This window comes from Salmo salar, chromosome 24, assembly GCF_965601325.2.
Source record: "Salmo salar chromosome 24, fSalSal1, whole genome shotgun sequence".
NCBI lineage: Eukaryota > Metazoa > Chordata > Actinopteri > Salmoniformes > Salmonidae > Salmo > Salmo salar.
Genome location: NC_138314.1, coordinates 18,400,102 through 18,418,155, shown reverse-complemented (window position 1 = coordinate 18,418,155; position 18,054 = coordinate 18,400,102). Strand labels below are relative to the sequence as shown.

Genomic DNA, 18,054 nt, shown 5'->3' with positions numbered 1-18,054 from the left:
GACAGGACCGGGTTATGTGAAGTGAAGCTAGCCACAATAAGGATTAGGCACAATCGTGGAATTTGCGGTTTGCCTTCAAAATAAAAGTAGCTATTTGAAAGTGATGCGTTAGGTTACAATTGGTGGAATCATGCCATATTTAGACTAGATAGTGTTTAAACAAGGTTGTGACATATGAAATACGAGTGATAGTGTAATCAATGTGTAATAACTACGTAAAAAATGTATGAACGCGTTAAATTATTGTGTGACGTGCAGTCATATTCAGGTCCTGATTGGTCAACAAGCTTATTTGACACGTCAAATAGTGTTATTTGATGTGTATATTTTTTTGACACGCAAAGACCCAAACGGCGTTCCATAATTTTCTGGCTAAATCGGAACCTAAAATGAACCTAACTTCAACGTCTGGAAAATATGTATTTTAAACATAATTTTGCTTACTGGGGACACACATGCAGCACATGTATAAAACTAAAGACGTATGAAAACGTTTCTCCCTTCATTCTCTTTATCTTCTCTGGAGTTTTACGGTGGTTTGCACGTAGGCTATATAGACTTTCTAGTTTCAAAAAATATGATTCTAACCTCAGTCACTACTGGAATAATTCGAGGTCTTTTCACCACAATTTCACTACCCAGAAAGTTGTAATCAATCAACAACAAAACATGCAGTTAATAAAATACAAAATGTATAAACAAAATCAAAGGAACATATTTTATTACAAGAACAACTTGATAGCAATTCATTTTCAAGGAACAAATGAAGTCTTGGTATTGCAGTATTGCTATTTAATACAGACAAATTCCACAATGTCAAGCACTCTTCAGTACATTTATTAAGTCATTGTTTGATAGAAGATAACATCAGCAAATAATGCTTAAACACTGAAATAAATTCAAATGAACATTCAAAATGTATGTTATGATCAGTTTCATTTCATTACTTTGTGTTATGCCATTTAGACATAGATTTCAGAGAGATAAAAAGGTAGCTCAAAAGAGAGAGAGAGAAAGTTCTGGAATTTACAAAGCAGCATTTGACAAACAAAAACCAAGCACACCATGTAGAGTTGACATGCAACTTTGCACACTAAGATAATTTTTTTACAAAATAATAATTTTGCAATCATAGTTGAATCGACAAATTCAATCATTGGCCTATGGTTTTCTTAATGTCACAAACATGTAAAACTACTGGTAAAACCTGTTACCTGCTAACCCATCATGCATGTTTTAATATTTTAAACATATTACATAATTGAACAATTTAATTGAAAATAAAACACATATAGACATCTTTTTTTGAGACAGCTACACGTGAAAGCAATGAAATGAAAAGGTTGATCAACTTCTCATTGGTCAGAGAAGAGAGAAAATGTACATTGGCTAATAATGCAAACAGAGCCTTTATGGCAGTGGAGGTTTAAATATGTTTGAACTGTATCTTTGAGCAGTTAAAAGCCTAGGCTGTGTGTAGGTTGGCTCATTCCTGTGTAGTCATCAACAAAACCTTTGACCCTCTTGGATTGGCTATATTCTTTGCTGGAGTGTTCCCTTTATATGGCAAATAAATTCAGATTCTGGATCTTTTAAAAGCATAACAGCTTCTGCTGTATTGTCTATTTGGTTGATGTGTGGACATAAATTGGCAAGATAAAACATGTTAAAAGCAAATCTTTTAACAATCAAAATCCCCAAGTCAAAGACAAAAATACATGAAAACTTCCTCAGAAATGTCCATGGAACCTTGTGCATTACTAAACTATGGGCTCTGGCAAAAACCATTAGGATAATCGAGAGCCACAATTCTAACACCATTTTTTCATGTATTTTTAATAACTTATTTGGGGCTCTCACTGGCTTTAGATTCTACATACAGTGTTGTTTTTCACTTAGAGCCCCACCCGTCACTCGAGACCAATTCATAAATAAACAAGACCAACAACATCCCTCCCTGCTTTTCTTCAACTCTACCTACATTCCCATTGACACCTGGTACATAATCCTATACAGAATGTACACTTCGATTCAGTTTACTGAAAGACGTATACACACAAACAAACTCTTTCCACTCGGCTTGTGCCATCCATTTACTGAAAACCCACTGCAGCACAGTCCCTGTCATTCCACTGTAAAACCCTTCATAGCAGTCTTACACGCTCTACAACCCTGTTAAAGTGCCAACACCACAGTCATATCCCTGCCCTGCTCTGTAATTGATAATACCAATAAGGCAAGAGTCTATAGCGGGACAGACATATCCATTACACTATCTATTACTCATGTTCATTCTCCAGATAAAAAAACATTCAAGAAAAACCTACACATATTCTTAAGTCATTTCAATAAACCACATAATACATCACGATCAACAATCATCTGCTCCAAACCAGTCTAGCAAACTCAATCTGTGAAGGAAATTCATTCAAATGAGACCATCTTTTTTTCAACCACTAGATGTCACTGAATATCCTTTGATGAGAGAGTGGTTTGTCTAGGTATCTATCATACAAATCCATAGAAAATAATATGGTGCTTTTTATTTAATGTTTTTGGACAATTCTACATTGAGAGAAAAACTGATGGTGATGGCAATGAATTCACACTCAAGAGTGAATGGGTGTTGTTGGGCACCAACGTTCTCAAACCACACTCACACACACATTAAGGCCAAGGGAATTGTCAAGGCATTTCCAACAGCAATATTGCATAGCTAAGGCAGCATAAAACCCCATACAGTGAATATTTACACATTTCATAATTCATTTTTGTTATATACACTATACCCACATCTTTATGCAAGTATACATATACATGTATAGTGGCAAGAGAAAGTATGTGAACCCTTTGGAATTACCTGGATTTCTGCATAAATTGGTCAAGAAATTTGATCTGATCTTCATCTAAGTCACAACAATAGACAAACACAGTCTGCTTAAACTAATAACACAAACAATTATACGTTTTCATGTCTTTATTGAACACACTGTGTAAACATTCACAGTGCAGGGTGGAAAAAATGTGAATCCTTGGATTTAATAACTGGTTGACCCTCCTTTGGTAGCAATAACCTCAACCAAACGTTTTCTGTAGTTGCGGATCAGACCTGCACAACGGTCAGGAGGAATTTTGGACCCTTCCTCTTTACAAAACTGTTTCAGATCAGCATTATTCTTGGGATGTCTGGTGTGTACTGCTCTCTTGAGGTCATGCCACAGCATCTCAATCGGTTTGAGGTCAGGACTCCGACTGGGCCACTCCAGAAGGCATATTTTCTTCTGTTGAAGCCATTCTGTTGTTGATTTACTTCTGTGTTTTGGGTCGTTGTCCTGTTGCACCACCCAACTTCTGTTGAGCTTCAATTGGCGGACAGATAGCCTTAAATTCTCCTGCAAAATGCCTTGATAAACATGGGAATTCATTTTTCTGTCAATGATACTGTAGCAAGCTGTCCAGGCCCTAAGGCCTGGTGTGCTGTGCCTTTTTTCTCCACACTGTGTTGTGTGTTCCTTCCAAACAACTCAATTTTAGTTTCATCTGTCCACAGAACTACTGGAACATTCAGGTGATCTTTTGCATACTTCAGATGTGCAGCAATGTTTTTTTTGGACAGCAGTGGCTTCTTCTGTGGGGTCCTCCCTTGAACACCATTCTTGTTTAGTGTTTTACATATCGTAGACTCGTCAACAGAGATGTTAGCATGTTCAAGAAATTTCTGTAAGTCTTTAGCTGACACTCTAGGATTCTTCTTAACCTCATTGAGCATTCTGTGCTGTGCTCTTGCAGTCATCTTTGCAGGACGGCCACTCCTTGGGAGAGTAGCAACAGTGCTGAACTTTATCCATTCATAGACAATTTATCTTACCGTGGACTGATGAACATCAAGGCTTTAAGAGATACTTTTGTAACCCTTTCCAGCTTTATACAAGTCAACAATTCTTAATCTTAGGTCTTCTGAGATCTCTTTTGTTCGAGGCATGGTTCACATCAACGCTTCATGTGAATAGCAAACTCACTTTTTGTGAGTGTTTTTTATATTGCAGCTCTAACCAACATCTCCGATCTCATTGATTGGATTCCTGGTTAGCTTTTGGAGAAGTCAATAGCCTAGGGGTTCACATACTTTTCCCAACATACACTGTGAATGTTTAAATTATGTATTCAATATTGACAAGAAAAATACAATAATTTGTGTATTATTAGTTTAAGCACACTGTTTGTCTATTGTTGTGACTTAGAGGAAGATCAGATCACATTTGTTGACCAATTTATGTAGAAATCCAGGTAATTCCAAAGGGTTCACATACTTTTTCTTGCAACTGTATATACACATGTACACATTTATGCATATTCATCCACTTTTGTATACATATTTTAGTGTTGATTTCCAAGTTCAGATAACTCTTGATCATTGGAAGTATTCAACATTGCTGTTTCAGTGACAATGACACATAATCATCTTACTCTTACCCCAGACTGCAGTTAACACATAGAAAATGCTTTGTATATTTTCACTCTAAAAGCTCAAAAAACAGACATCACTCAATCATGGCCATATGGATTGGCAGTGAGAAAGTGACATCATACATGTATGGCAATGAACAACTCAGGATGCAGGGGGTTGATGGCGGAAGGTGAGTAGCAGTGCACATATGGAATATGTAGTGTGTATAAAGTCAAAAAGACTGTTATTTGTGAACATTGTACAGTAAAGTATCGTAGAGTATTGTTTTTATATATGAGTCCAATACAGATTAGATCTGTAAAGATGTCCACAGAAGGGGGGTAACTAGCAGAAGGTGAGTGGCAGTATGGAGAATGAGAGCAAGAAAGTATATTTTACAGCGCGGCTCGCCTCGCCAGTATTTTAACAATCAAAGCGGACAGAGATGCTGTGGCATACACTGTCCACTAGAGGGAGCCAGTCCAGTTGACTTGATGACGCTTGTGATTCACTGCTCCTGCCTGCGGTTCTTTCCTCTTCCTCAGCCCTGGCACTTCTTCATGCCCCTCAGCGATGCATATGACAACACATATGTTCTCTCTCTCTCTCTCTCTCTCTGTCTCTCTCTGTCTCTCTGTATGGCAGCAAATCATGGGGCCTTCAAGACAGCTGCCTGCCTTGTATTAGACACTTTATGATTCATCAAAACATGCCCATAATTACAAAGAAACCATTCAACTTAAACAATAGCCTTAGATTCTGGATCGTTCCTTTGGAAATAAATAATTCGGTTTTGAGTGCAAAGAACAGAATGGGATAGTGAAACCCTGACCATTATAGACAGGAAAGGGCCTAAGTGACAAAAAGAGTGAGTGTGCGACTGTGACATGTTCTATAAAAATAGTCTGCAGCCCTGTCTCCAGTCTTTTAGACAGTAGTCAGTTTTAATTTGACAACAAACTGTTCTGTATCAGCATCATCGTGATGAGTAAGTTGTGTGTTACATCCAGGCCTCAGTGTCCAGGCCGCTCCCTGACTCTACGGAGTAGGTGCAGTCCCTGCTGCCCATGGCGGTGGAGCATGACTGGGAGTGGATTAGGTCGCCAAAGGCCTGGTGCAGGGCCTTGCGTGAGGCTGGGTGGCCGTTGGAATGTGAGCTCTGAGGGGACTGTGGAGGAGTAGGGGTATGGAGAGGGGTGAGGTTGCCCATGGCCTGCAGGTCTCTGTAGCTGACTGGGGTGGGGATACGTGATGGGCTGTTCTCTGGCCGGTTGTCTGTACGGGGCCTGACCCTGGGCCTCAGCTTGAGCTTGTAGATGGAGGGCATCCTGTCAGCCTTCTTACCTACCCTCTTCGGCCGGAGGACCACATCCCCATCAACAGCATCCCTATTGGCTAGGAGAGGAGGTGGAGGAGAGGACTCTGAGTGTGATTCACTCAGGCTGAAGCACATGGAGGAGCTTTCACTGGAGGAGTCTTCCTGGAAGGAGCAGTCCTCAGAAGGGGAAAGGGGGATGGGTGAGGGACAAGACTCTGGGGGAGGGAGGTCATCTTTGGGGTCTTCATCCTCCAGGTCATAGGGGAAACTTGGTTGTTGATCCTCCAGAGGGACATCTCCCTCAGGCCCTGAGCCCCAGCCCAACTGACCCTGCTGGCTCTCCATCAGCATCTCTGCTGGAGCACCACTGACATGGCCCACATTCATGCTCCTGGGGTTGAAAGGAAGTTGTGAGGGGGTATGGCTGAGAGCTATGCCCAGCTCTGAGTCTCTCTGGCCAGGGAAGGAGGACAGGAGCTCCCCTTCCTCCATGGAACTGGAGATGGCAGGGAGCTTCCTGAGACCTCCACCTCGCCCGCTCCAGCGCACTGGTTCTGTGTGCCCACCGTTAGATAATCCGCCCGGGCTATGGTCATGCAGTGGGGCCAGGGTATTCTCTAGTCTTCCACAGGAATGTGGGTTAGTTCTCTTGGACTCCCGGAGGTCAGGCAGAGCACCTACCTTCCCCCCCACGTTGATTGAGGAGGTGGAGGAGTTGGAGGAGGAGTAGGCAGAGTCAGTAACGTTAGGGTCAGCAGAGGCAGGTGTGGGGAGGTTTTGGGTCCCAACACCCTGCTGTGGATATGAGGAGGCGGGACGCTGAAAGCTGCCCCCCCCTTTTGGTCTACTGGGCCCCACTTTGCCCTGCCCTGTGTTAGCCAGGAACTCAGCCTCGAAGCTGCGGTACAGGTCCTGCTCCTTCTGGGGGTCCAGGTTGGGCAGCATCTGGAACTTATAGCCTAGCCCCTCCTCCTCGGGTTCCTGTCGCTCAGAGCCGGCCAACCCCCTGTGGCCATGCCCATTGGATCGAGGGCCGTGGGAGGTTCGAGGGGAGCGGGGTCCATGCCCATGGTAGTGAGAGGAGCGGGGGGAAGTGGAGTGTGGAGAGCGTCGGCCTGCCTGGGAGACTGGGGGCAGCAGCCTACTCTTCCCTACTGAGGGGGAGCGTGGAGCGGGGGGCCTGGGAGCCACCATAGTCTTCTTACTGGGGCTGCTGCTCTGAAGTCCTTTGATAGGCGAATTAGAGCAGGAGGACGATTGTCTCCTGGAGAAACCTCCACTGATTCTGGGGGAGGCAGGGGGTAGTTGTTTGGCTCTCAGCTCCTCTCGTCTGTCAGAGGATGGGGGCTGAGAGGCCCCGTGACGGGGACAGGATCCAGGGCTGGCATCGTTGGTTCGACTCCGGCTGGGCATCTTCCCCTGGCTGTGGGAACGCGGGGCCTGGAGCCTGCGGGGGCCTTCGGGCCCCAGAGAGCGGCCCCTGTCCCCACGACTGGTCCTGAGCCCGTCAGAGGGGCCCTGTGGGGGGCTGGGTTTGAGGATGGTGGCAGGGGCAGGGCGTTCCCGGGAGTGGCTGCGTGCGCGGGGCATTGGGGGGCACAGGGCTGGGATCTGACCTTCTCCTCCTCCAGGCCTTTCTATCAAATGCTTCCCCTCCTTCCTGTTGACCAACAGGACCACCTCCTCTCCGGAGCGACGGGTGCCTCCCAGAGAGAAGCGGCCTCCCCCTGCCCCTCCTCCTCCCTTAGAGGAGGCTGTAGAGGAGTCGCTGTCCCCTGATAGACGGCGGGTCACTGGCATCAATGACGAGTCCTTAGACCTGCAGAACACAGAGGGAGGAAGACAGACAATGAGTTATTTATAGTTATCTTTGATTTATTTCTGGCCTTAGTACATTTTATCATTGGAATAAAATAAATATCACATTATCCTGTCCAACACAACTTTTTGAACATTCATAACAGTTTGAGAAAAACAACATGCTCAGATCCCATTGTCCATCCGAGCACCACAGTGTCTGTGCGTCTGCCTCCCCCCACTCCCCTGGCCCTGACAGGTTTACAGTAAACACCATCCACCTCCAGTCCATGATGGGACCTGTGACCTGTGTGTGACCTCCAGGGATCATGAGGATCATGCTGCCTACCTTGACTGACACACGTAGGGCTTGGTGCTTCTCGGAAACACTGGGCTGGATCAGGCTCAGAGATTACAGGGAAGATGAGAGCAAGTGGGGGCAGGATTAGAGGCCCTGTGGACTTACTGACCCCACACACACCCTCAGAGAGCGCTGCCTGCACTCCCAGAGCTCACCACACCACTCCACTGTCACACACCAGTGGGCCCCTCAGGACAACTTACCGTCTGAGACAGGATACCATTGACTTACAGTAAGATAGGAACACAATCAGTAGAGCTCTGTAGCAGTGGCCACAACAACAACATGATAGACGTGTGATCTCTGGCAATATCCTGTATTAAACATGAACTTTCTCCGCTTTCTTTATTGACATTCTTTATGTAACCACTTCTATAATGCTCTGTGAAACCATAGCAAACAACCAAGAAATTAGTATTGCACATTATATAAACAGGGCTCAATAAATATGAGTGACCAGATTTGACATTTTTATATTGACTTTGCCATTTAAAATAATGACTTAGTCAAACAAATATTGACTTTGGAATGACAGCATCCTGAAGGCTTGAAATAACGAAGCACATGGGGTTTTCCCTCCAGATTAGCCCACCTGAGATCTACTTCCTGGGGGGAGCAACAGGGTCTGGGGGGGTCGTCATTCAGATTAAACCTTATCTAGTCTGGTGCATTTGGAGGTGCTGACCCTGAAGGGGTTAACCTGTACCAGGGCCTGTTGCCATGACGCCATCACTCACTCCGGATACTCAGCCACTCATTGGCCGTGAGCCAAATTAAACAAGCCCATAGGCTTTCATCATCTTGATCAATGGCCTCTCCACACACTGACGTATGAGGGAGGTATGTAACACCAACAAGACTCAATGGACCTTATGTGGAGAGCTGAAGGATTTCACTCTCTTTACTAACCACAAAAGTTTTATAGGACATAAAATACCAACACTCTGACTGTCGTCATTTCCGTGAGAGACATCAGCAGAAAAAGGGAGAGATGTGTTTTTCCTCCAGTACAGTCGACAAGCACCCTAATTCTATCCATCAGCCCTGGGCCTTGGAAAGAGAGAACAGAAACATCAACAACCGCAACACTGTTGGATGTTGAATCCCATCTAAATTCAGGCAGTCAGTAGTGTAATTAATGGAGCCATAGGAAAGGAGGGAGAAGAGGGGTCGAGAGGGAGGGAGAGGGGGAGGGAGGTGACAGCAGCAATCAAGGTGTGTGCCAGTCTGGCCACCAGGAGGCAGAGTGGTATGGCTGGTAGGGCAGGACTGTGTCTGCACAATGTCACATTAGATTAGGAAAATCTGCTTTGTGTAATCTGTCGCTTCCTAGTTTTGTGTGCTGTGTTTGTGTGTGTGGGTGGGTGTGTGGACGGGTGTGTGTGTGTTGGTGGGCGGGTGTGTGGGCAGGTGGGTGGGTGGGCGGGTGGGTGGGTGGGTGTGTGGGTGGGTGTGTGTGGGCGGGTGGGTGTGTGTGTGTGGGCGGGTGGGTGTGTGTGGATGGGTGTGTGTGGTTGGGCGGGTGTGTGTGTGTGGGTGGGCGGGTGGGTGGGTGTGGGCGGGTGGCTGGGTGGGTGTGTGTGGGCGGGTGTGTGTGTGTGGGTGGGTGGTGAAAAGTGGATCAGTGCTGGTGATACAGACAAAGATGATGAAGTGTCATTAGCACAACACAACTCACCTGAGAGGGTTGAAGTGTCGAGGTTCTGAGCGGTCCCGTGGTGGTCGTGGTAGCAGAGGGGTGCGTCCTGCGTTGGAGTCGAGCTCCGTGGGGAGGGAGGGGTGGTGGGAGCGGCCAGGCCGGGTGGACGAGGGGGCACAAGGGGCACACGGAGGCTCCAGGCCCTGGGAACGTCTGTCAGGCGGCTTATAGGGGGCAATGCCCTCATTACGCCAGTGTGGGCCTGGGCTGGTGGAGCGGGAGGAGTGGGCGCTGGAGGACTTGCTGTGGGCACCCTGCCCGCTGGCTTTGGCCTGGTGATACCGGTGAGCTGCAAGGAACAAGAACAGACACAATACCACAATATTAGTAAGGCTTAGGTTCCATACCATGGATAATAAGAACAACTGTGCAGATTACTCCAGCATCAGACAGACAACAGTCAGTATAGAAATAGGATAGAATAGATTGAGGTTTAAGGGTTGATCCAGGGATCAACATAGCATGGGCCCCTCACAACTGGTGGCAGTCTCAGAGCATATGCACTAATTATGATTTATGACTGCAGGAGATGAAGCAACTGAGGAATCAGATTCATCATTTAAGGCATGATGATATTGACTTTGGAGTGGACCTACAGTTCATAACCTGAAGACCTGTAAATACATGTCATATCTATGAAGTTGAGGAGATCATGGGTTTGAAATGCAACACCAAGCATTACTACAGCCTCAGTCAGCTGTCCAGACACAAGGCCACTGACATCATCAGTCTGGCAGTGTGGACTCATGGAGAAGGAAGAGCTCTTGTACCCACAGGGTTTAAAGCCCTGACACCAGGCATTATTCCACTACTGCCTGCCTACCACGCAAGGGTAAACATTAAGTGATATGAATGGTTATGGCAGCCGTCAGGTCATGTTTATGAGGGTGTGATAAGGGCTTTATGAGAGTGGAGGCTGCTGAGGAGAGGACGGCTCATAATAATGGCTGGAACAGAGCAATTGGAATGGCATCAAACCATGTGTTTGATGTATTTGATACCATTCCACTAATACCGCTCCAGCCATTACCACAAACCCGTCCTCCCTAATTAAGGTGACACCAACCTCATGTACTTTATGATTAAGGTGTAATGTTGTATGCAAGGCCTTTTTTCCCACCTTTATTTAACCAGGTAGGCTAGTTGAGAACAAGTTCTCATTTACAACTGCGACCTGGCCGTGATAAAGCAAAGCAGTTCAACACATACAACAACACAGAGTTACACATGGAATAAACAAACATACAGTCAATAATACAGTAGAACAAAAATAAGAAAAAAATCTATATACATTGTGTGCAAATGAGGTAAAATAAGGGAGGTAAGGCAATAAATAGGCCATGGTGGCGAAGTAATTACAATATAGCAATTAAACACTGGAATGGTAGATGTGCAGAAGATGAATGTGCAAGTAGAGATACTGGGGTGCAAAGGAGCAAGATAAATAAATAAATACCGTATGGGGATGCGGTAGTTGGATGGGCTATTTACAGATGGGCTATGTGCAGTGATCTGTGAGCTGCTATGACAGCTGGTGCTTAAAGCTAGTGAGGGAGATATGTGTCTCCAGCTTCAGTGATTTTTGCAGTTCGTTCCAGTCATTGGCAGCAGAGAACTGGAAGGAAAGGCGGCCAAAGGAGGAATTGGCTTTGGGGGTGACCAGTGAGATATACCTGCTGGAGCGTGTGCTACGGGTGGTTGCTGCTATGGTGACCAGTGAGCTGAGATAAGGCGGGGCTTTACCTAGCAAAGACTTGTAGATGACCTGGAGCCAGTGGGTTTGGCAACGAGTATGAAGCGAGGGCCAGCCAACGAGCGTGTACAGATTGCAGTGGTGGGTAGTATATGGGGCTTTGGTGACAAAACGGATGGCACTGTGATAGACTGCATCCAATTTGTTGAGTAGAGTGTTGGAGGCTATTTTGTAAATGACATCGCCGAAGTCGAGGATCGGTAGGATGGTCAGTTTTACGAGGGTATGTTTGGCAGCATGAGTGAAGGATGCTTTGTTGCCGATTCTAGATTTCATTTTGTATTGGAGATGTTTAATGTGAGTCTGGAAGGAGAGTTTACAGTCTAACCAGACACCTAGGTATTTGTAGTTGTCCACATATTCTAAGTCAGAACCGTCCAGAGTAGTGATTCTGGATGGGCAGGCAGGTGCGGGCAGCGATCGGTTGAAGAGCATGCATTTAGTTTTACTTGCATTTAAGAGCAGTTGGAGGCCACGGAAGGAGAGTTGTATGGCATTGAAGCTCGTCTGGAGGTTAGTTAACACAGTGTCCAAAGAAGGGCCAGAAGTATACAGAATAGTGTCGTCTGCGTAGAGGTGGATCAGATAATCGCCAGCAGCAAGAGCAACATCATTGATATATACAGAGAAGAGAGTCGGCCCGAGAATTGAACCCTGTGGCACACCCATAGAGACTGCCAGAGGTCAGAGGACAACAGGCCCTCCGATTTGGCACACTGAACTCTATCAGAGAAGTAGTTGGTGAACCAGGCGAGGCAATCATTTGAGAAACCAAGGCTGTTGAGTCTGCCGATAAGAATGTGGTGATTGACAGAGTCGAAAGCCTTGGCCAGGTCGATGAATACGGCTGCACAGTATTCTCTCTTATCGATGGCGGTTATGATATCGTTTAGGATCTTGAGCGTGGCTGAGGTGCACCCATGACCAGCTCTGAAACTCGATTGCATAGCGGAGAAGGTACGGTGGGATTCGAAATGGTCGGTAATCTGTTTGTTAACTTGGCTTTCGAAGAACTTAGAAAGGCAGGGTAGGATAGATATAGGTCTGTAGCAGTTTGGGTCTAGAGTGTCTCCCCCTTTGAAGAGGGGGATGACCGCGGCTGCTTTCCAATCTTTGGGAATCTCAGACGATATGAAAGAGAGGTTGAACAGGCCATTGACATGATCCTGAATAAGGTAGCACTATGGTGAAACTATGGTAACACTAGGGTAAAACAATGTTAGCACTATGGTAACCCTAGGGTAGCACTATGGTAACACTATACTTCACCTGTACACAGCCCATCTGTAAATAGCCCACCCAACTACCTCATCCACATGTTGTTATTTATTTTTTTATTATTATTTTATTGCTCTTTTGCACCCCAGTATCTCTGCTTGCACATCATCATCTGCACATCTATCACTCCAGTGTTAATGCTAAATTGTAATTATTTCGCCACTATGGCCAATTTATTGCCTTATCGCCCTAATCTTACTACATTTGCACACATTGTATATAGATTTTTCTATTTTGTTATTGACTGTATGTTTGTTTATCCCATGTGTAACTCTGTGTCGTTGTTTTTGTCGCACTGCTTTGTTTGGCCAGGTCGCAGTTGTTAATGAGAACTTGTTCTAAACTGTCCTACCTGGTGGTGAAAATGATTTAAAAAATAGTAGCACTATGGTAACACTATGGTAACTAGCACTATGGTAAAACCATGTTAGCACTATGGTAACACTATGGTAGCACTATAGTAACACTATAGTAGCACTATTGTAACACTATAGTAGCACAAAAGGTAACTCTATGGTAGCACTATATTAACATTATAGTAACACTATGGTAACACTATAGTAGCACTATGGTAACAATATAGTAGCACTATGGTAAAACCATGTTAGCACTATGGTAGCACTATAGTAAAACTATAGTAACACTTTGGTAACAATATGGTAGCACTATGGTAACACCAGGCTAAGTAGCACTATGGTAACACTATGGTAAAACCATGTTAGCACTATGGTTACACTATGGCAGCACTATATTAACACTATGGTAACACTATGGTAAGTAGCACTATGGCAACACTATAGTAGCACTGCAGTAACACTATGGTAGCACCATGGTAACACTATGGTAGTACTATGGTAACACTATAGTAGCACTATGGTGACAATATAGTAGCACTATGGTAACAATATAGTAGCACTATGATAATACTATAGTAGCACTATGGTAGTAGCACTATGGTAACACTATGGTAAGTAGCACTATGGTAGCACTATAGTAGGACTATGGTAACACTATAGTAGCACTATGCTAAAACCATGTTAGCACTATGGTAGCACTATAGTAACCATATTAGCACTATGGTAGCACTATAGTAACCATGTTAGGACTATGGTAACACTATAGTAGCACTATGGTAATACTATAGTAGCACTATGGTAGTAGCACTATGGTAACACTATGGTAAGTAGCACTATGGTAGCACTGTAGTAGGACTATGGTAACACTATAGTAGCACTATGCTAAAACCATGCTAGCACTATGGTAGCACTATGGTAACACTATAGTAGCACTATGGTAACACTATAGTAGCACTATGCTAAAACCATGTTAGCACTATGGTAACAATATAGTAGCACTATGGTAACACTATGGTAGAGGTCAACCGATTATGATTTTTCAACGCCGATACCGATTATTATTCTTTTATTTTTATATTTATTTGTAATAATGACAATTACAACAATACTGAATGAACACTTATTTTAACTTAATATAATACATCAATAAAATCAAATAAATAATGAAACATGTTCAATTTGGTTTAAATAATGCAAAAACAAAGTGTTGGAGAAGAAAGTAAAAGTGCAATATGTGCCATGTAAAAAAGTTTACGTTTAAGTTCCTTGCTCAGAACATGAGAACATATGAAAGCTGGTGGTTCCTTTTAACATGAGTCTTCAATATTCCCAGGTAAGAAGTTTTAGGTTGTAGTTATTATAGGAATTATAGGACTATTTCTCTCTATACGATTTGTATTTCATATACCTTTGACTACTGGATGTTCTTATAGCCACTTTAGTATTGCCAGTGTAACAGTATAGCTTCCCTCGCTCCTACCTGGGCTCGAACCAGGAACACATCGACAACAGCCACCCTCGAAGCAGCGTTACCCATGCAGAGCAAGGGGAACAACTACTCCAAGTCTCAGAGCGAGTGACATTTGAAACTCTATTAGCGCGCACCCCGCTAACTAGCTAGGCATTTCACATCGGTTACACCAGCCTAATCTCGGGAGTTGATAGGCTTGAAGTCATAAACAACACAATACTTGAAGCATTGCGAAGAGCTGCTGGCAAACGCATGAAAGTGCTGTTTGAATGAATGCTTACGAGCCTGCTGGTGCCTATCATCGCTCAGTCAGACTGCTCTATCAAATCATAGACTTAATTATAACATAATAACACACAGAAATACGAGCCTTTGGTCATTAAAATGGTCGAATCCGGAAACTATCATTTCGAAATACGTTCCGTATTTTATCTTACGGATGGCATCCCTAAGTCTAAATATTGCTATTACATTATACAACCTTCAATGTTATGTCATAATTAATTATGGCCTTTGTTGGGAATAAATGGACTTCACACAGTTCGCAATGAGCCAGGCGGCCCAAACTGCTGCATATACCCTAACTGCTTGCACGGAACGCAAGAGAAGTGACACAATTTCCCTAGTTATAAGAAATTCATGTTAGCAGGCAATATTAACTAAATATGCAGGTTTAAAAATATATACTTGTGTATTGATTTTAAAGAAAGGCATTGATGTTTATGGTTAGGTACATTGGTGCAACGGCAGTGCTTTTTTCGCAAATGCACTTGTTTAATCATCACCCGTTTGTCGAAGTAGGCTGTGATTCGATGAGAAATTAACAGGCACCGCATCGATTATATGCAACGCAGGACACGTTAGATAAACTAGTAATATCCTCAACCATGTGTAGTTAACTAGTGATGCAGGTGGTTAGAGCGTTGGACTAGTAACCGGAAGGTTGCAAAAACGAATCCCCGAGCTGACAAAGTAAAAATCTGTCGTTCTGCCCCTGAAAAAGGCAGTTAACCCACCGTTCCTAGGCCGTCATTGAAAATAAGAATGTGTTCTTAACTGACTTGCCTAGTTAAATAAAGGTGTATAATTTTTTTTTTAATTCGGCAAATAGGTGTCCAAAAATATTGTTATGAAAACTTGAAATCGGCCCTAATTAATCGGCCATTCCGATTAATCGGTCGACCTCTACACCATGGTAAAACCATGTTAGCACTATAGTAGCACTATGGTAACACTATAGTAGCACTATAGTAACACTATGCTAACACTATAGTAACACTATAGTAGCACTATGGTAACACTATGGTAACTACCACTATGGTAAAACCATATTAGCACTATGGTAACACTATGGTAAGTAGCACTATGGTAGCACTATGGTAAAACCATGTTAGCACTATGGTAGCACTATAGTAACACTATGATAACACTATGGTAGCACTATAGTAGCACTATAGTAGCACTATGGTAACACTATGGTAACTAGCACTGTGGTAAAACCATGTTAGCATTATGGTAGCACTATGGTAAAACCATGTTAGCACTATGGTAACACTATAGTAGCACTATGGTAAGTAGCACTACGGTAACAAGAGCTGCTGGCAAACGCATGAAAGTGCTGTTTGAATGAATGCTTACGAGCCTGCTGGTGCCTATCATCGCTCAGTCAGACTGCTCTATCAAATCATAGACTTAATTATAACATAATAACACACAGAAATACGAGCCTTTGGTCATTAAAATGGTCGAATCCGGAAACTATCATTTCGAAATACGTTCCGTATTTTATCTTACGGATGGCATCCCTAAGTCTAAATATTGCTATTACATTATACAACCTTCAATGTTATGTCATAATTAATTATGGCCTTTGTTGGGAATAAATGGACTTCACACAGTTCGCAATGAGCCAGGCGGCCCAAACTGCTGCATATACCCTAACTGCTTGCACGGAACGCAAGAGAAGTGACACAATTTCCCTAGTTATAAGAAATTCATGTTAGCAGGCAATATTAACTAAATATGCAGGTTTAAAAATATATACTTGTGTATTGATTTTAAAGAAAGGCATTGATGTTTATGGTTAGGTACATTGGTGCAACGGCAGTGCTTTTTTCGCAAATGCACTTGTTTAATCATCACCCGTTTGTCGAAGTAGGCTGTGATTCGATGAGAAATTAACAGGCACCGCATCGATTATATGCAACGCAGGACACGTTAGATAAACTAGTAATATCCTCAACCATGTGTAGTTAACTAGTGATGCAGGTGGTTAGAGCGTTGGACTAGTAACCGGAAGGTTGCAAAAACGAATCCCCGAGCTGACAAAGTAAAAATCTGTCGTTCTGCCCCTGAAAAAGGCAGTTAACCCACCGTTCCTAGGCCGTCATTGAAAATAAGAATGTGTTCTTAACTGACTTGCCTAGTTAAATAAAGGTGTATAATTTTTTTTTTTATTCGGCAAATCGGTGTCCAAAAAAATTGTTATGAAAACTTGAAATCGGCCCTAAATAATCGGCCATTCCGATTAATCGGTCGACCTCTACACCATGGTAAAACCATGTTAGCACTATAGTAGCACTATGGTAACACTATAGTAGCACTATAGTAACACTATGCTAACACTATAGTAACACTATAGTAGCACTATGGTAACACTATGGTAACTACCACTATGGTAAAACCATATTAGCACTATGGTAACACTATGGTAAGTAGCACTATGGTAGCACTATGGTAAAACCATGTTAGCACTATGGTAGCACTATAGTAACACTATGATAACACTATGGTAGCACTATAGTAGCACTATAGTAGCACTATGGTAACACTATGGTAACTAGCACTGTGGTAAAACCATGTTAGCATTATGGTAGCACTATGGTAAAACCATGTTAGCACTATGGTAACACTATAGTAGCACTATGGTAAGTAGCACTACGGTAACACTATGGTAACACTATGATAGCACTATAGTAGCACTATGGTAAAACCATATTAGCACTATGGTAGCACTATGGTAGCACTGTAGTAGCACTATGTAAGTAGCACTATGGTAGCACTATGGTAAAACCATGTTAACAATATGGTAGCACTATGGTAACACTATGGTAAGTAGCACTATGGTAGCACTATGGTAAAACCATGTTAGCACTATGGTAACACTATAGTAACACTATAGTAGCACTATGGTAACACTATAGTAGCACTATGGTAAGTAGCACTATGGTAGCACTATGGTAAAACCATGTTAACAATATGGTAGCACTATGGTAACACTATGGTAAGTAGCACTATGGTAACACTATGGTACAACCATGTTAGCACTATGGTAACACGAAAGTAACACTATGGTAGCACTATGGTAACACTATGATAGCGCTATAGTAACACTATAGTAGCACTATGGTAAGTAGCACTATGGTAAAACCATGTTAGCACTATAGTAACATATGGTAACACTATAGTAGCACTATGGTAACACTATAGTAGCACTATGGTAACACTATGATAGCACTATAGTAACACTATGGTAACTACCACTATGGTAAGACCATATTAGCACTATGGTAGC

The 18,054-nt window shown here is 43.3% G+C and overlaps 1 protein-coding gene across 2 annotated transcripts in view; it reads right to left on the bottom strand.

Annotated features, from left to right (window-relative positions):
* Positions 1 to 704: 704 nt before the first annotated feature.
* The window catches only part of LOC106584974 (uncharacterized), a 47,470-nt gene continuing 30,120 nt past the window's right edge, over positions 705 to 18,054 (bottom strand). For both annotated transcript variants that reach the window (XM_014170661.3, XM_014170662.3), the window contains 2 exons: positions 9,602 to 9,911; positions 705 to 7,584 (listed from right to left, as the gene is read on the bottom strand). In XM_014170661.3, the coding sequence (XP_014026136.3) occupies positions 5,448 to 7,584; positions 9,602 to 9,911 (2,447 nt within the window). In that variant the 3' untranslated portion in view covers positions 705 to 5,447. The remainder of the gene's footprint in view (positions 7,585 to 9,601; positions 9,912 to 18,054) is intronic.